The sequence below is a fragment of the Papio anubis genome, chromosome 3 (genome assembly GCF_008728515.1).
Source record: "Papio anubis isolate 15944 chromosome 3, Panubis1.0, whole genome shotgun sequence".
NCBI lineage: Eukaryota > Metazoa > Chordata > Mammalia > Primates > Cercopithecidae > Papio > Papio anubis.
This window is the reverse complement of record NC_044978.1, coordinates 19,546,976-19,567,162: the sequence shown is the minus strand read 5'-3', so window position 1 is coordinate 19,567,162 and position 20,187 is coordinate 19,546,976. Positions and strand designations below refer to the sequence as shown.

The 20,187-nt window shown below is 37.3% G+C and overlaps 1 protein-coding gene across 4 annotated transcripts in view; it reads right to left on the bottom strand.

Annotated features, from left to right (window-relative positions):
• The window catches only part of AADAT (aminoadipate aminotransferase), a 31,985-nt gene that overhangs the window by 3,507 nt on the left and 8,291 nt on the right, over nt 1–20,187 (bottom strand). For all 4 annotated transcript variants that reach the window (XM_031664170.1, XM_021938947.2, XM_021938946.2 and 1 more), the window contains 8 exons: nt 13,824–13,898; nt 9,373–9,582; nt 6,455–6,520; nt 5,030–5,112; nt 4,477–4,573; nt 3,196–3,257; nt 2,280–2,344; nt 575–681 (listed from right to left, as the gene is read on the bottom strand). In XM_031664170.1, the coding sequence (XP_031520030.1) occupies nt 575–681; nt 2,280–2,344; nt 3,196–3,257; nt 4,477–4,573; nt 5,030–5,112; nt 6,455–6,520; nt 9,373–9,582; nt 13,824–13,898 (765 nt within the window). The remainder of the gene's footprint in view (nt 1–574; nt 682–2,279; nt 2,345–3,195; nt 3,258–4,476; nt 4,574–5,029; nt 5,113–6,454; nt 6,521–9,372; nt 9,583–13,823; nt 13,899–20,187) is intronic.

The following is a 20,187-nucleotide window of genomic DNA, read 5'->3' as shown; positions in this document are numbered from 1 at the left end:
GGGCTATTTAAAAAATTTTCATTATACTTTTATACATTTTCCAAATATCCTACCATGAGTATACTTTATCTTCATCATCAGAAAAAAGTCCCTTCATTTTAAATACCAGTGGCTCTTACTGAGCACTGAGTATGTGCCACATACTAGTCTAAGGGCTTTACACATATTAACTCACGTAATCATCAGAGCAACCCTATGAGAGAGGGATTCTTACTACCTCTGTTTTACAGACAAAGCACAGAAAGGATAACCTATTCAAGGCCACACATCCCCTAAAGGGTGGTGCTGGGACTCAAACCCAACAAGTGCGACTCCAGAGACCACGCTCAGCTACTATGCTAATCAGTAGCTGAGATGAACAACCGTATTTCCACTAATTTAGACCAGCTGGATAATTATGTAACCCAAAAACCTCTTAGATTTTGATAATGCAATAAAATATCTAACATTAGAACATTATGAGTTGGCTGGTGGGCAACAAGAAGCATCTCTTTCCATTTCTATTCAAGTAAAATATTAAAGAAAAAGTGTAACTTTTCTTTAGGTTTCCCAGCCCTTCGCCTCCCAGTTTTACCCCCATCTTAACGGCTTTTTCTTCAATCAGTTCTTTTACATCATTAATGCCTTTAACTTTAATCCATAAAAACATTCCAGCAGCAGGAACATGCCATTCTGCCAAACCTACAAACAAAAGAAGAGAATAAATGTCTTCCAAAGTAAAGCATCTTGGATGGTATCAAAGTGTGTTGTTAAATGGCATAAGTGTAGTAAGTAGAAACTAGTATTCCTAAAAAAGTTCCTTCAATTATAGCATTTTAAAAAATATCATTTTGTGAGCCTTGAAAATTGATGTTCTGGATTTTATTTCAACGAGTTACTACGGGTGAGGGAGGAAGGGAGAGGTAAGGTGGGCAAGTGATAGCTCACGTGTGCATATTTACAACGCAGTCAGTCAGGGTAGTGCAAGAAATCCCACTCACCTCTCCTTCACTTAGAACCATACTTAGACAAACATGGCTATTTCAATTTAGAAGAGGATTCTTCCATTATTTGTGGATTCTTCCAGCATTACAACAAATCCTATTATTCTTGTAACAGTTTAGATGTCCAGTGGATTAGCGTTTTTATCAGAATGTAATTAATTATGAAAAGAAATACTTAAAATTCAAGAATTCCAGAAGCAGTTGTGGGCTTTATGTTTCATTGAGTATTAGGATACAGAAATCAGAAACAAAGCCTAATGATTTTTGATGTACATTACTATCTTTTTTAAAAAAGAACTTGCTGTTGATCAAAAGTTTTTCTTCAGTACTATTATGCAAAGTGGTAAAATAGTGCTCTTGTCAAAAAGATACTAATTCTGTTTTTTTTTTTTTTTTTTGGATGGAGTTTTGCTTCACCCAGGCTGGGACGCAATGGCATGATCTTGGCTCACTGCCACCTCTGCCTCCCAGGTTCAAGCGATTCTCCTGCCTCAGCCTCCTGAGTGGCTGAGATTACAGGTGCCCGCCATCATGCCCAGCTAATTTGTATATTTTTAGTAGAGACAGGGTTTCGCCATGTTGGCCAGGCTGGTCTCGAACTCCTGACCTCAGGTGATTCACCCGCCTTGGCCTCCCAAAGTGCTGGGATTACAGGCGTAAGCCACCACACCTGGCCACTAATTCTGTTTTTACCAAGACTTTATAGAAAATAAGATAGGACAGAAATAAGGAATTGCTATTTTTGGTTTACTATTATTTATATCAAAGGCATTTTAGCAATACAATTAAAGCCATGTGATTAATTTGACCTTCATAATAGAAAAATGAATCTAAAACATCTTGTAATCAAGTTAGCAATAGATAATACTACAGAGAAAAATGAGGTTAATGATTAGAAGGCAAATTATGTGTCAATGAGACATCTGCCTTTGTACAGTTTAGTTAGAGAAGAAGCATGGTTTGACAATTTTACCCTTTGGGGTAAAATTCTGAAATAACTAAAATTTTTGAAAATAGATAATATTAAGCTTTAAGTAAGTTAGAGGTTGATTTTTAGATCTTTTTTTTTTTTTTTTTTTTAAATCACAAATTCTTTGCAGCAGACAGGTAAAGTAGATAGGAAGGCCTGTGCCCAGGTTTATCAAATGTTGCTTCTAAGATAATTTATGGTGTAATGTTTCCTTAGCAAGAATACTCCTGGACTGTTTCTTTTCCACCAGGATTGTTAGTAATATGCAGTGTTTAGCCCCTACTCTTATACTGTTTATCATGAGGATGGATATATGTTCCACTCACCAGTTAACCACTTGTCTGCAGCTGCCAATATTGCATCCTTCTGGTTACTATAGAAATCAGTAACCCTAGAAGAAGAAAACAATGAAATAGATGTGCTCAGTACATTGATTGCAGAAGCGAAAAAGGCTCCAGAGTCCAGGCTATAAGAATTTGTTTTCTATCTTGATTAAAATGTTGAATGCTTGATAGAAGAATGGAGCATATTTGTTTCACTTGTCTGGTGATAAACTTTTAACCACTGTGTTTTTTCCTTCATTGTAGAATAATTAAAAAATAAAAATTCAAAAAGATAAGTCCATTTCTATGTAAAATATGGAACCTAGAAGTAGCAGGATCAATCTTTGTGTTTAGTTGTCTAAATACTGGTTCTCATCACTCAGGATAAAAGACAATACTATTGAAATAATGAATCACTGGTCTGGGAATGCGAATACCCAATTCCTCCTTATTTGTAAATGTCCTAGGAGGTACCACATTTACACAGCTAAAGTAATCCATAACTTGTACCAATATACAGACTATTTAGGGAAATTATGTTCACACTCATCTTTACTTGAGCTAAATCCCATGTCATGTATCCTTCACAATTAATCATTATTAAATAAAATATTTCTGTGTATGAATAGTTTACCCATTAAATCATTTAAGTAAATAAATCCTAACCTGGTGGGAATTTTGGACTACCTTAGGAGTGGGTGGACACTGCTTTCAAACCACACCTTGGATGTTGAGAAGACTTGCTAGGTGAAGAGCTAATAAAAATGAATAGACTTTTGACTTATAGTAGACCATTCCTATTGTCTCTCCTTTCCCAGGATACTTAGGAAGGAAGAATAAATCAATACTGTAGGTGATCTGTATTATGTTCACTGGGCTCCTATTTTGTTCATAAATATTTAAAGAAATGATACAATACCTATCTACATGAGCCATGAAACCCTCTTCTCCCCAATCATGTAGAAGCTGTGATATCATGAGCTAAAAGAGATAAAATAAAAAATACCATGTTTCATCCCCTGAAAATATAATTTTTGCATATATAAAAGCAAATCACTTTTGATTACATGTAAACCATAATAAGATATAACAAGCTGAGCCTAGCTTATATAGTCAGTGATTTAAAACAAATGTCAATGAATAACAATGACAATACTAGTAAAAATAACAAATATTGATACAGTACTTGTTATGTAGCAGGCACTATTGTAAGATACTAATATATTTTACCAAATGTAATCTCCATAAATTTCTGTTTTACTAATGAGGCACAAGGGTTAAGTTAACTTTTCTGAGTCCCACAGCCTGAATTCAGTCAGGCTATCCAGCTCCTGACCCGTGCTGTTAATTGCCATACTATACCACTTCTCTAAATATAAAAATGTACAGTAGATATGTAAAGTTACATGACATATTTGGAGATTTTCTATTTAAAATAGAAATTATAGGTTGGGCGCAGTGGCTCACACCTGTAACTCCAGCACTTTGGGAGGCCCAGCCCGGGGGGATCACCAGAGACCAGGAGTTAGAGACCAGCCTGGCCAACATGGTGAAACTCTGTCTCTACCAAAAATACAAAAATGAGCTGGGCATAGTGATGTGTGCCTGTAATCCCAGCTACTTGGGAGGCTGAGGCAGGAGAATCGCTTGAACCTGGGAGGCAGAGGTTGCAGTGAGCCAAGGTCATGCCACTGTACTCCAGCCTGGGTGACAGAGCAAGACTCTGTCTCAAAAAAAAAAAAAAAAAAAAAAAAAAAGTTTAAAATGTTATAAATTATAGTGAACTTCTGTTGCAAAAATATGTGAACTTCTGTTGATAACAGATACAAAAAATATGAAAAAAGTCCCCAACTTGGCAAAACATGGGGCCATCTGCACTTTATGGAACATACATCAAACAAGTGTCCTATTCTACGCTAACTTTTCTGTTCTATTCATTCTTACAAGGTTGTGTTACAGAGGGATCCAATAATTTCTCAAAGTTTGTAAGGAAATTTACATATTCTCTTAAATTAATTTTACTTTATTTTAATTAAAACGCATTCCAACCAATTTATTTAGGAAAGATTAGCATGTCTGCAAAGAAGGCAAACTATGAGTCACTAAACAGGTTTGGAGTTTCTGTTCTCTACCATCTATTTTTTTAAAAAATTCTGATCTAATTACAAAAAAAAAAATCTATTTCCTAAATTGTCCTTACCTGGTTGAAAGTGCTGGGGTGCAATGTTGAAACTTGTATGTGTAAAATAACTCTCTCTATTAAGGGTTTTGGACCAGTTAAAAATCCTATTCTCAACCTATGTCAAAAGAGAAAAGGCACGATACCAATTCCATATTAACAATTATTACATATCACTTTCCTGATTTCATCAGACAGACAATTGTGACCTGGGGACAAAAGGATCTAGATAATTAAAACATTCTAATAAAACTACTTCTTATTTCAAAAATAAATTTAAGTGTACATTTAAAACAAGATTGACCATGTATTTCCAAATGTGCCCTTTCATACCTGATATCAAAAACCTGACTGGTCCCACTACAATGTTAGATAAACAGTCAAGAATCTTTGATTATTGGAGGTGAATAAAGCAAAAAAAAGGCCTATGTTAATATTAATAATGAAACTAATATTTTAAGACAAGCAGACTACAAGCATTTTAAATGAAAAAATTTGTCTAGACTAAAAGATACTGAGGTACTATCTCTGGCTCTATTAGATCTAGCATCAAGTTAGAGACACAGGGCCTTACCCAGAGGAAATGATTTTTGAAAAAGAGTCAGCTCTGATGACACGTCCATCAACATCCATGGAAAGAAATGTTGGTACCCTGAACTTAAAATGAAAAATAAAAAATACTGTTGATCTGAAAGCTCTGTTAGTCACTGTATGATTATTCTGAATAGAGAGTAGACAGGAGATGGATTTGGATAACAACAGTACAAATATTCTCTTACCTTTATTTCAACCCTTTAACATGGAATAACAAACAAAGATGCATGTTCTTTTATTAGCATCTGCTTGTCTTCATGGCTTTTCTGCCAAAAACACACACAAGGGCTTATTATTTGCTTCAGATGCCATTATTATGAACTTAGGGAAACTTCAAACAGGCCCTCTTTGCCCCAGAGGTTGAAATCCAGGATTAACAGACTTATAGGAGGGACTCAGGGAACACTAGTTTGAACAAGACTATAATGAAGATGGCCAGCAGCACTCAAGGGTATTCAGAGAGAGAGCTGATCCTTACGATCGGCAGAAGGAAAAATGATGCGAATGAAGATGAGAAATTAGTCAATATGAAAGACTGACTTCAACATTTACTTTAAAAGTAGCTACAGATGAGAAAGGAAATTTGCTGGCATGCTGATGGTGGGAGGCAGGAGGCAAAAGTGATGTTTTAGGAAACCCTGTAGAGAAATAAAGAGTTCTTATTTTTTCCCACTATATTTAAGGGGCAAGCTGAATCCAAGTGTATGTTCTCTGTGGCCCTGAGAGCAAAGAAAGTGTTGGCTTTTGAAGAATCAGGCTTTGGTCTTACCATTATTATCATCTATCAGAAAAAATCATCATGAAAGGTAGCACACGTGTGAGAATCAATCTAAATGCCCATTACTCTGAAGTAAGATCCACGACAGAAATGACAGGGTGGCAAATGTGTGGTGTGCTGCCTGTGATGCCTCCTCTTGTGTCCATGGGAGACACTGCTAACGGAGCACAGCCCTCTTTCTCCTTCAGCTTGAGCATGGCTTCCTAACCCTTTTCATACATCATTCTAATCGGCCACCACCAAGACACAGAAGTTGACAGCCAAAGATGAAACTCAGTTCACATCCCTGGGTGATGTTTGAGGAGCTGTGAACTTGGATGTGGAGTTCAAGGCATCCATCAGCCCTGATCTACTGTTTGCCCCAGTGCCTGGTACAGAAAGCCAGCTACTGTTTTGAAGGAAAGTAATTTCTGGAAAGAGCAGTAATAACAAAAAAGAAAGGTACTAATTCCATAATAAAACTGGGAGACTGAAAAGTAAAGTAGTAGCAAATTAATCATAATTGATTTACTTTCCATGTAAAAGTGGATTAGTTCTGACTCCGTAGTCAGCCTAATATCCAACACAGTGCAGTAACTTACAACAACTTATCTTCTAATAGTGAAATAAGTTCATATCATCACTTACCTTGTTAAACTGGAGAAAATAGTAAGGATCATCTTCTATTATGAGGAAATCATATTTTCTTGCAAGCTAAAAAAGGTTGAGGTAATTGTTTATTTCTTAAAGCAATCTATTTCTTAAAAGTTATTTAAAATTAAATTCACTTGGAATTGTAATTCTTTGTACTCATTCAAAAAACTACTGTGTGTCTATTGTCTTAGACAATGAGGATAAAAAGATGAACAAGGCATTAAAGGCTCTTACTCTCATGAAAGTTAGATTCCAGGGGAAAAGACAGCATATACATAAGCCTGTGGATCATGAGCAGAATAAACATTAGATGAGTGGTTTTATTTACTTTCTTTTTTGAGATGGAGTCTCGCTCTGTCGCCCAGGCTGGAGTACAGTGGCACGATCTTGGCTCACTGCAACCTCCGCCTCCTGGGCTCAAGCGATTCTCCTGCCTCAGCCTCCCGAGTAGCTGGGATTACAGGCATGCACCACCACACCCAGCTAATTTTTATATTTTTTGCTAGAGATGGGGTTTCACCATGTTGGCCAGGCTAGTCTCGAACTCCTGACCTCAAATGATCCACCTGCCTCAGCCTCCCAAAGTGCTGGGATTACAGGAGTGAGCCACTGTGCCCAGCTAGATGGGTGGCTTTAAAGTGCTGGGCAGCGCATTACAACAGGTGAGGGAAGAGAGCGACAGGGTAGCTATTTCAGGTTCAATCACTGAGAAGGCCTTCCGGACCAGGTAACATCAGAGCTTAAAATGACAGGAAGGAGTCAGCTGTGCAAATATCAGAAGAAGAAGAATCTAGACTGAGGGATGAATGAGGGCAAAGGCGGCAGGATACGCAAAATGCTTGACATGTTTAAGGGCTAAAAAGGACAGTGCGGCTGCCCCAAGTGCAGCAAGAAGAATGATAAGAGAGAAGGCTTGAGAATAGACTGACCATGTTACCTAGCTCTGCAGGGCAGATAAAAGAATTTGGGCTTTATTTTAACTGCAAGGAGAAACCACTGGAGCCTGGAGCCTGGCTTTATACTGACATTTCTGCAGGGATGGATGTGGCTGGCTGCTGTGTGAAGAGTGTGACTGGTTAAGAGCGCAGGGTGAAATGCAGCTGGCGCAGTGAAGGCACTGGAGGAGTCCAGTGAGGGCAGGCAGGGGCTCAGAAGATGGGGACAGTGATGACAACAGAGAAAAATGGATGGACTTGGATAAGCTCAGTGGTACAGTCCACAGGAGGAACTAGATGTGGGGAATGGGGGGCAAAGGAGGGAAGGACAGGAATAAAGGGTAACCATTCATAGTTGCACTCTTTATGGAGATGGAGAATGTGAGAGGCTGGAGATCAGAGGTTTGGGATAGGGCAGTGGAAAATCAGGAGTTCTATTTTGGGCATGTTAAGTGTGAAACGATTATTAGATATCTCTGTGGAGATATCAGTAGAAAGTTGGATACAGAAGCCTGGGGCTCAGGGAAGAGGTAGGGGCCAGGCAATGTGGCAGTCATTGTATATGTAATGGAATAGACAGACACAAAACTGGACAAGGCTGCCTGGGGGGTATGTAAACAAAGAAGAGAACTCAGGACAGAGCCCGGGAAGTACAAACATAAGAACATGACGGTGTATGTGGTGTGTGTACATATATATGTGTGTGTGTATATATATGTGTATATATACGTGTGTATATATGTGTGTATATATGTGTAAATATGTGTATGTATATATGTGTATATAGATATACTTACATGTATTATATACATGTATTAGATGTATATGTGTGTGTGTGTATATATATATTTAGAGTTGGAGTCTTGCTGTGTTGTCCAGGTTGGTCTCAAACTCCTGGGCTGAAGCAATCCTCCCACCTCAGCCTTCCAAAGTGCTGGGATTACAGGTGTAAGTCACTGCACCCAATCTGAGACAATATTTTGTACCTAAATTTTCTTTTTCTTTTTTTTTTTGAGATGGAGTCTCGCTGTGTCACCCAGGCTGGAGTGCAGTGGCACGGTCTCAGCCCACTGCAAGCTCCACCTCCCGGGTTCATGCCATTCTCCTGCCTCAGCCTCCCAAGTAGCTGGGACCACAGGTGCCTGCCACCACGCCGGGCTAATTTTTTGTATTTTTAGTAGAGATGGGGTTTCACTGTGTTAGCCAGTATGGTCTCCATCTCCTGACCTTGTGATCCACCCGCCTCGGCCTCCCAAAGTGCTGGGATTACAGGCATGAGCCACTGCGCCCGGCCTGAACCTAAAATTTTCTAAGTAAAAGGAACTGGCTGAAATCTTTCCTATGATTGCACTGGATGTGACTAAATTCTATAGAGTTTAAAAAGGGTTTGGTATTTATTTTAAAAAGCTATTTGTAGTAAAAGGTTGGGGGCACAGTCAGATACATAAAAGAGACTTTCTAAAAGGCAAAATTTCTCTTATTTTTCAAAGATTTCTGTGGAGCTTAACATATGTTTGATACTTAAAAAAATGTTTATAGTGAAAAGCTAGGCATCATTGGTATCTCAGAGAGATTTCACAAAAGGGGAGCATGCCTCTTATTTTTAAAGAATTCTTGGTAACCTAAGATGACAAGGAGTAGGAAGCAGAACAGGCAAGTTAACAACACAGAAAAAATGGAAATCAAACTTGGGGTAAAATATTAAATAATCTCATAAAATTTAACATCAGGCCAAGGATGCTATTTCTTTTGTATTAAAACATCAATTATGGGGAAAGAAAAATCTCATAACTAAGGAAAGATGCAGAAATTTATTGTGTCTAAATTTATTAGGACCCTGAGCATATATGATTTCCTTTTATTAAAAATTATATTCCTTGAAAGCAAAAGGCTAATGAGAAAGGGAGCTTGCATAGTGCTCTTCTAAAAAGTCACAAAGAAACAGGAACATAACTGCTTTAACCCATTCTACAGTACCTCATAGATTTCCTTTTTGCGTTCACTTGTTAATGAGTTTCCAGTAGGGTTGTTGCCACTTGGAACAGTATAAAGAAATTTGGGGGTGTTTTTCTGGGGATTCTTTGAATCTTCTGGTTTCCATCTGGAAAGTATGTCTCTTAGGGAATCTGGAACAATCCCATGTTCATCACTGGCAACATTAATAATGTTGCAGCCCAGTGGGTGCAGCTGTTGAGCACAAAAGAAAGCCTGAGTCAGTCGTGATTACAAAATGTAAGTGCTATTTTTTTTTTCCTTCTAACCAAGAACTTGCTCATTCATACCCTTAAAAATATATAAACCTGCATGCAGCTCTGAGCTCCTGAGGGTTGAGGTTATACACTTTTTTTTTTTTCTCTGAGATGGAGTCTTGCTCTATCGCCCAGGCTAGAATGCAATGGTGCGATCTTGGCTCACTGCAACCTCCGACTCCCTGGTTCAAGAGATTCTCCTGCTTCAGCCTCCTGAGTAGCTGGGACTACAGGTGCATGCCACCACACCCAGGTAATTTTTTGTATTTTTAGTAAAGTCGGAGTTTCACCATGTTAGCCAGGATGGTCTGGATCTCCTGAACTCGTGATCCACCCTCCTCGGCCTCCCAAAGTTCTGGGATTACAGGTGGTGGTGGGACAATGAATGGGATGAGCAGATCACCAAGCAGTATAGTAGAATTTCCATATTTTACCAATTGCTAAGGCTGTACTGGCATGTACTGGCATTGCTTATAGACTTAGCTTTATACAAATTTGTGGAATCTCATTCATGGTTGAGCATTAAAATTAAAAAAAGGAACTTAAGAAATAATAATTGAATGAGGTTCTAAAAAAATTGCAAATGAAAAGCAAATACTCTTTTAGCAGTCAAATGTAGAATTATGCATAAAAAAGAACAATTCAGATCCTCCTTATGACAAATTTAAAAGGCCGTAATCTTATAAAGCACATCTACCATGAATAAAGCGAATCAACACTGCGCCATACAATAAACGCATACTGCTTATTAGCATATTTCCTCAAAGCTTGGCATACAGCTTCTGTTTTTCTGTTTGGGTATGTGAAAACATTTGTGTGTGTGTATATGCATGCTTTGTATGTAGACACTGGTTTTACATTCACAGACATTATGTAATCTTAAATCTCAGGAGTTTAGGAAAGTAAATTATGAGTATCCAATCATTAAGAAAAAGTAATTATTTTATTTTAGGTTTTTTATTGTGGTAAAATTGTTGCCATTTTAAGCCTTTTTTTTTTTTTTAAGCGACAAATTTTTTTTTAAGTGACAAGGTCTCACTTTGTTGCCCGGGCTGAAGTGCAGTGGTGCAATTATGGCTCCCTGTAACACCATGCTCCTGGGTTCAAGTGATCCTTTCACCTCTGCCTTCTGCCTGGCTAATTAAACAAACAAAAAAACTTTGTAGACACGTGCTTTGCTATGTTGCCCAGTATGGTCTCAAACTCCTGACCTCAAGTAATCCTTCAGCCTCGGCTTCCCAAAGTGCTGGGATTACAGGCGTGAGCCACCTCGTCTAGTTCATTTTAACTATTTTTAGGAGTACAATTCAGTGGCATTAATTACATTCACAATGTGTGCATCCATCACCTCTATTTCCAAAACTGTTTCCTCACCCCAAATAGAGACTCTGTACCTATTAATCAATAACTCTCCATTCTCTACTCTTCCCAGCCACTGGTAACCACCCATCTACTTTCTATCTCTATTAATTTGTCTATTCTAGATGTTTCATATAATTGGAATAATACAATATTTGTCCTTTTGTCTGGCTTCTTAAAGTTAAAATGCTTTCAAGGTTCATCCATATTGTAATATGTAACAGATCTGTGTTCCTTCTTATGGCTGAATAATACTCCATTGTATGTATATAACACATTTTATTTATCCATTCATCCACTGATGGACACTTGAGTTGCTTCTACCTTTTGGCTATTGTAAATAATATTGCAATGAACATTTGTATACAACTATCTGTTTCAGTCCCAGTTTTCAATTCTTTCTGGGTATATACCCATGAGTGGAATTGTGGGTCACACGGTAATTCTATTTTAATTTTCTGAGGAACTGACAAACTTTCCCATGGTGGCCATACCATTTTACATTTCCACCAGCAATGAATGAACCCAGTGTCTTCACATATTCACTATTTTTTAAAAAAATAATAGCCATCCTGGTATGTGTGAGGTAGTATCTCACAGTACTTTTGATTTGCATTTCTCTACTTAAAAATTTTTTTTCCCCAAGCCTGAGTCTTGCCAAATAATCAGACTGCAGGTACAGCTGTCACACATTGTAGAGTACTAACCACTACATGATCATGGAACTTGCAGCTTTCATATGTTGATTTATGCTGCTTTGTATTTCTCTAATCACTAATGATGCTGAGCATCTTTTTATGTGCTTATTGGTCTTTTGCACATGTTCTTCAGACTAATGTCTATTTAAGTCCTTTGTCCATTTTTAAATTGGGTTGTTTATCTTTCTGTTGTTGAGTTGTAGGAGTTCTTTATATGTTCTGGATATTAAAGCTTTATCAGATATATTATTATAAATATTTTCTCCCATTGTATAGACTCTTTTTTCGCTTTTTTCATAATGTCCTTTGATACACAACCACGTTTAAATCTTCAAGTCCAATTTATCTATTTTTGTGGTTGTTGTTGTTCATATTTTTGGTCATATCTAAAAAATCCACCAAATCTAAGGTCATAAAAATTTGCCCTTATGTTTTATCCTAAGTGTTTGTAGCTTTAGTGCTTATATTTATGTCTTTGATCCATTTTGAGTTAAATTTTCATATGGTGTGAGGTAAGGGTCCAAGTTCTTTCATAAGCATGTGGAAATCCAGTTGTCCCAGCACCACAGTTGAAGAGACTACCCTTTCCCCCACTGAATGATCTTGGTACCCTTACTGAAATCAACTGGATTTGTGGGTTTATTTCTGGATGCTCAGTTCTATTCTATTGGTCTATATGATTGTCTTTATGCCAGTACCACATTGTTTGATTACTGTAGCTTTGCAGTTTTGAAATTGGGAAGTGAGAGTCTTCCAAATTTGTTCTTTTTCAAGATTATTTTGGCTATTTAGGTCCTTTAAACTCACATCAATTTAAGGATTGGCTTTTCTATTTCTGCAAAAAAGGCTGTTGGCATATCGATAGGGATTGTATTGAATCTGTAAATTGCTTACGGTAGTATTAATACCTTAACAATAGTAAGTCTTACATTCTACGAACAGTGGAAGTCTTTCCATTTATTTGAGTTTTGCTTAATTTCTTTCAGCAAAATTTTTCAGTTTTTAATGTACAAGTCTTCCACCTCCTTTGTTAGATTTATTCCTAGGTATTTTATTCTTTTGGAGGCTATTACAAATGGAATTGTTTTATATATTGCTTTATATGTTGATTTTCATAAAAATAATATAAAATTTTTAAAAAATAAGAGAATCCATGAAGTTGGAATCAACAGAGCATAAAGGTCATCTCATTCAATTCCCCTACTCTAAGCTAGAATTACGTTTGCCGTATTTGTGTTAGGTGGCAGTCAAAAGTAACTGAGCACCTACAGTGACGGGCAATGTTGTAACCTCTTATGAAGTCCGGTAAGGCCAGTGGTTAGCAAGTTCTTATATAGAGCTGAAATTGTTTCCCTGTGGTTCCTGTTTTATTAACCTAAGGTCATGTACAAATAAATCTAATTCTTTTGTTACATGACTAACTTCTATGTATTTGAGGACAGTTTTCATGCCTCTCTTGAGTCTTTTCTTTCTGGGGAAAATAGCTCCAGTTCCTACAACATTCATCATATGGTATGGTTTCCAATTCCCTATTTACTCTGACTATCTTTCTCTGAATATGCTCCAGTTGTGGACATTTCTTTCTTAAAGTAGACTGCCCCAAACAAACCTAATTCTCAGCAATGTGCTCTGACCAGTGCAGAGCAGAGTCAGACCATCAGCTTCCTCATTCTGTATATCACAGTTCCACGGATCTAACTTTGGAGTGGAAAGTCCTAATTATACTATATTAGTATACTAAACTGACATATAACATGGTTGTACTTATGCATATGGTAATAAGATAGTAATAAAAAATAAATTTTTGTAATTTAAATTACATTTAAAGTGAAATATTAAGAGAATTGGACACGATTTTGTATAACCTAATTTTAATGCCTATACACTTGGATTTTTAAAAAGAAATGTATAAAGAAGAGGGTACCTTTAACATATTTTGTATATATCATTTAAGATTATCCTGCTTGTGGATAAAAGATGCTACTTCATTTTTCTGTGTATAGATTATTCTAAAGTTAATAAGATATTAACTTTATTATTATAAAGTTATTATAAAACTTTTGTTATAAGTTTTCTTCTTATTTACCACAACAGAGTTGCCTTTTGTAAAATGTATACTCACACTTTGAAGAGTTCCTGAATAAGCAGGTTCATCTAGGAGGACATTATCTCCAGGATTAATGATCATTTCAAACACCTAACAAAAGAAGCATAGGTTAGCTTGTTAGTCAGCATAGGTTAGTACTGTTTCCATGCTCAGAAGCCCATTTTTTAGTTTGAGCTCACATGATTCTAGAGTAAGAATTAGCAAATTGTTTCTAAAGGGCCAAACAGTAAACATTTTGTGGATCATAGTATTTCTGTTGCAACCACTCTGCCTCTATAGTGAAAAAGCAGCCATAGACAATATATAAATGAATGGGTGTGACTGCATTCCAATAAAACTTTATTTACAAAATTTGATGAAGGGCTGGATTTGGCTCTCAAGCCACAGTTTGCCAACTCCTGTTCCAGAGTAAGGTGAACAGAGGTTTGGCTCCTAACATTCATTTATTCCTTTAATTGCTTCTTTGAAAATCTATTAAATGTTTACTATAAGCCAGGCCTGTGTAAAGTGTCAGAGATAAAATAGTGAGCAAAATGACATGGTTCTTACTCTCATGGAGCTACTGGTCCACTGGGAAAGCTAGACACCAATTAAATAACTACCCAATAAATGTGCAATTAAAAACAGTGGTAAGTGATATTAAGTACAGATGCACAATGACATAAGAGCTCATTGTAGGAAGACCTAGGCATTGAGGGAACTCAGGGAAGGCATCCTGGAAGAAGTGATGAGTTGGTGTAGGGGGTGACGATAGTTACATGTGAAAAGCCAAAATAATTATGTGTCTTGAGGCAGAAGGTAGAGAAAGAGTGGTGTGACATCAGACAGAAGTGGGCAGAGACCAACCATGTAGGCATTTGAGCCAAGGGAGGGAAGTAAGGATTTTAAGAAGAGAGTGGGGAGGGAGAGTTGCATGATCAGATACTCATCTTGAAATGATCAATCTGACTGCAGTATGAAAGAATAAAAGAAGGGTGAGAATACATGTGGAAAGTTTGGAAAGTTTTTAGGATTTTTTGGGAAGTTACTGCCACAGTCCTGGAAACAGATAAGGATCATCTTAAAGTAGAGTGGTGACAGTGGAATTGTAGAGAAGAACTGAGAGGTATTAGGAAATGAAAAGTAATGGAACATGATTATGGACAATAGGGAAATAAGGAAGTGGAGGTGTCAAGAATGATGCCTAGGTATTTGGTTATGGAACTAGATAGACGGTGGGGGTGGTGCTATTCACTGAAACGCAAAACCAAAAAGCCATCCATATCTGAGTGAGAGGATGATTTGTTTTAGTGTGAGATGCCTTTGAAACATCCTGTGATGATGTCAGATGGATAGATGGACAAATAGATTTGGAAGGAGCTTGGAAGTTACTGGCATATGGTTGATCATGTGAATGTAAATGGAGACACCCAGGAAAAGTACATAGACTAAGGAGAGATGTTCGAGGACGGAGCTATAGGGAACTCCAATCAATAATGGCTGGGTAGAGGAGGACACTGCAAGGAAGGCAGGGCAAGTGGGCTGGAGGAGAACCACACAACATGCTACTGAGAGAGCTGGAGGAGGACCGTGTTTCCAAAAGGGCGGGGGAGACTTCCAGTTCCAAAATGGTGGTGTAGAAGCAAGTTGGCTTCATTCCCTCCCACAAAACCACTAACAAATATACAGTGCTAAAATTTTCACCAGAAACAACCCAGAACTCAAATATGAGGATGAGTCAGTTCCTAGGACTATAGAGAAGTGAAAAAACTCTGAGCAGATGGTAAGAAAAACATACTTCTGCATCTATGATACTCCTCCTCCCAATTCTGCCTGGCACCAAGCACATGGAAAATCTCCCCCTAACTCACGGCTTCTACACTAGAAAAAGTGAGATTGAGGTGGCCAAGAGTTTCCCCACCATCTTTGGTCCCCTGGCAGGAGTCCTGTCCTTGCCTTAACCCTTGGGAAGCATCATGATTGACTGGAGGAAAAAACATCCCTGAGGAAAGGCAGAGACAAAATGGGAAGGCAGGACTACCCTCCCAAGCCCTGGAAACCCTGCACTGTAACTCAGCAAAAAGGGCATGCCAAATCAGAGTGATTGTTCGGCAGACCACACTGCAGGAGGAATGCTCCAGAGGTTCCTGGGCATAACCATTTTGCTAGCCACCTCATGCCAATGGAATAAATCCTTTGGGACCTCCCTGATTTGGGACAGGCTATTCTCGAATTATTTACTAAACCTGGGCTTAAGGTGCTACCTACAAAGATGCCAACAAGGAAGCAGTGACCCAGCAATAGAGATTTACTAAGCAAATATATCCAATAAAAAGCAAAGCAAGCCAGACAAAACAAAAAACTAGAATAAATAAGTAATCCTTCAATGCAAAAAACAGATGTATACCTACAAGAAACAATAGCAAACAGGAAACCATGGCCTTCCCAAAATGACAGAGCAACAATCCAATGACTGATCCTAACAAGATGGCAATTTGTAAGCTCTTTGACCAAAAATTCAAAATAGCAGTTTTAAGAAAACTCAGGGCCGGGCGCAGTGGCTCACACCTATAATCCCAGCACTTTGGGAGGCCGAGGCAGGTGGATCACGAGGTCAAGAGATCAAGACCATCCTGGCTAACACAGTGAAACCCTGTCTCTACTAAAAACACAAAAAATTAGCTGGGCGTAGTGGCGGGCGCCTGTAGTCCCAGCTACTCAGGAGGCTGAGGCAGGAGAATGGCGTAAACCTGGCAGGTGGCACTTGCAGTGAGCCGACATCACACCACTGCACTCCAGCCTGGGCGACAGAGCAAGACTCCGTCTCAAAAAAAAAAAAAAAAAAAGAGAAAAGAGAAAAGAAAACTCAGTGATCTTCAAGATAACTCAGAACAGCAATTCAGAAATTTATCAGAGACATTTAACAAAGAGATTGAAATAATAAAAATAAAACGCCCCAGAAATTTTGGAACTGAGAAATACTGAACTCAGAATTGTTGAACTGAGGAACTCATTAGAGGCTCTCAAAATCAAAACGGACCCAGCAGAAGGAAGAATCAGTAAGCCTGAAGATTGGCTATGTGAAAATACAGTCGGGGAAAAAAGAAAAAAGAACAAAGAATGCCTACAAAATACAGAAAATTACCCCGAAAGACTAAATCTAATTGGTCTGCAAGAGGAAGGTGAGCAAAAGCAAGGAGTACAAAGCTTATTCAGAGAAATAATAACAGAAAAAGTTTCTAAAATTTGAGACAGATAAATATCCAGGCCACAAAAGAAGGTCTGAGAACATCAAACAGATTTAATCCAAATAAAACTACCTCAAAGCATGTAAGAATCAAACTCTCAAAGGCTAAGAACAAACAGAAGATATGAAAAGCAACAAGAAAAAAGAAGAAAATAATACATACATGAGCTCTAATTTGTCTCACAACAGATGTCTCAATGGAAACCACACAGGCCAGGAAGAAGAGACATGGCATTTTAAAAGTGCCCAAAGAAAAAAGCTGCTGTCTAAGAATATTGTTTTTTTTTTTAACTGATTGATTGATTGAGATGAGGCCTCGCTATGTTAACGAGGCTGGTCTCGAACTCCTGGCCTCAAGCAATTTTCCCATCTCAGCCTCCCAAAGCACTGGGATTACAGGTGTGAGCTACCATTCCCGGCCCATCCAAGAATATTGTACACTTGATCTTAGCCAGAAGGCTGAGAAGCGATCATCCAAGAATACTGTATCCAGCAAAATTATCCTTCAAATATGATGGAGAGATAAAGTCTTTCTCAGACAAACTAAAGCTGAGAGAATTTACCACCACCAGATCGTATGAAAAATGCTAAAGGGAATTCTTCAACCTGAAATAAAAAAGTACTAATGTACAAAAGAAAACTTTTCAAGGTAAAAATCCCACTGGTAAAATTAAGTACGTGGACAAACTCAGAATATTCTATGATTGTAATTATGGTGTGTGATCCACTCAAAATTCTCATATGAAGCCCAAATGACAAATCAATCAGAAACATTAATAGCTACAGCAACCTGTTAAGATAGGTAATACGTAAATTGAGATATCTCAAAGTCAAAATGTGGGGGGAATGGAGTTAAAGAATAGAGGATTTTTGTGTGTGTGTTTTTTTGCATTTGTTTGCTTCTCCAACATAAGATAAGTTGATCCAAGATAAGTTGTTACCTCTTTAAAATAACTTTTTATATCAATAAGTTTTTTTTTTTTTGTAAGCCTCATGGTAACCACAGTACAAAAACTTATAATTGATTCACTAAAAATAAAGAGCAACAAATTACATAATAGTACCAGAGAAAATCACTTAACCACAAAGGAAGACAGTAAGAAAGGAAGAAAAGAAGAGAGGAGTCTCAAAACAACCAGAACACAAGCAACAAAATGCCAGTAGTAAGTCCTAACATATCAATAATAACACTGAATGTAAATGGTCTCCATTCTCCAATTAAAAGGCATAGAGTGGCTCAGTGGATAAAGAAACAAGACCCAATCATATGCAGCCTACAAGAAACCTACCTCACCTATAAAGACACACATTCTGAAAGTGAGGAGGTGGAAAAACATATTCCGTGGAATTGGAAACCTAAAAAGAGTAGGTGTAGTTACACTTACGTAAAATAGACTACAAATATAAGATTGTAAAAAGAAACAAAGAAGGTCACTATATAATGACAAAGGGGTCAATTCGGCAAGATAATATAACAATTATAAATATATATGCACCCAATACCATACCTCCCAAGTATACAAAGCAAGTATTAATAAATATAAAGGGAGAGATAGAATGTAATACAATAATAGTAGGAGACTTTAACACTTCACTCTCAGCAATAAACAGATTATCCAGACAGAAAATCAACATAAAGAAACAGTGAGGTAAAACTACACACTAGATCTAACAGACCTAATAGACATTTACAAAAATATTCAACCAACTGCTGCAGCATATACATTCTTTTCATCAGCACAATGAAGAGTCTGCAGAACAGACCATACCTTAGGCTATAAAACAAGTTTGAACAACAAAAAAAAAAACCAAAAAACAAATCTTATCAAATATCTTTTCTGACCACAATAATAAAACTAGAAATCAATAACAAGAGGAACTTTATAAAATATGCAAAGACATGAAAATTGAACAACGTGCTCCTGAATGGGTCAATGAAAAATGAAGCAGGAAATTAAAAGTTTTACTAAGAAAAATGAAAATGGAAATGCAATATACTAAAATTTGTGAAATACAGCAAAAGCAGTAGTAAGAGGAAAGTTTATAGCAATAAATGCCTGTATCAAGAAAGTAGAAAGACTTCAAATTAACAACCTAATAATGCACTTCAAGGAACTAGAACCACCTACAAGATAGGAGAAAATATTTGCAAACCACCCATCTGACAAGGGATTAACAACTCAATAGCAAAAACCCCAAATAATCCCATTAAAAAATGGGCAAAAGATCTTAACAGACATTTCTAAAAGAAGACATAAAAATGCCCAAAAGGCGTTTAAAAAGTTCAATATTACTAATGCAATCAGAAATGCAAACCAAAACCACAATGAGATATTACCTCACCACAGTCAAAATGGCTAGCTTCAAAAAGACAAGTAATAACAGATGCTGATGAGGGTAGAGAAAGGGGAACCCTTGTACACTTTGATGGGAATGTAAATTGGTACAGCCACTATGGAGAACAGTACAGAGGTTCCTCAAAAAACTGAAAATAGAACTACCATATAATCCTGCAGTCCCACTGCTGAGTATATATCCAAAACACAAATATCAATATATCAAAGCAGTATCTGCACCTCCATGTTTATTATGGCACTTATTCACAATAGCCAAAATATGGAACCAACCTAAGTGTCCATCAGCTGATGAATGGATAAGGAAAATGTGGTATACACACAATGGAATATTATTCAACCATAAAAAAGGAATAAAATCCTGTCATTTGCAGCAACGTGGATAGAACTGGAGGTCATTATGTTAAGGGAAATAAGCCAAGTACAGAAACACAAATATTGCATGTTCTCCCTTATCTGTGGGAGCTAAAACAGTGGATCTCATAAGGACAGAGAGTAGACTGGTGGTTACTAGAGGATGGAAAGGACATGGGGGAGATAGGGTGAAAGAAAAAATATGAATATAAATGTACTTATTACCACTGAACTGTATACTTAAAAATGGCAAGGATAGCAAATTATATATATATATATATATTTTATGGCAACAGAAAAAATTAAAAATTAATTTTTAAAAATAAAATGGATGGGGAGATCAACAATGTTAAAGGATATTTGTAGGTCAAGTACTAGAAGGTTTGACAAATCTTTGGAAATTACGTGGATAATATGATTTCTACTACAATCACTAGAGCCAGGC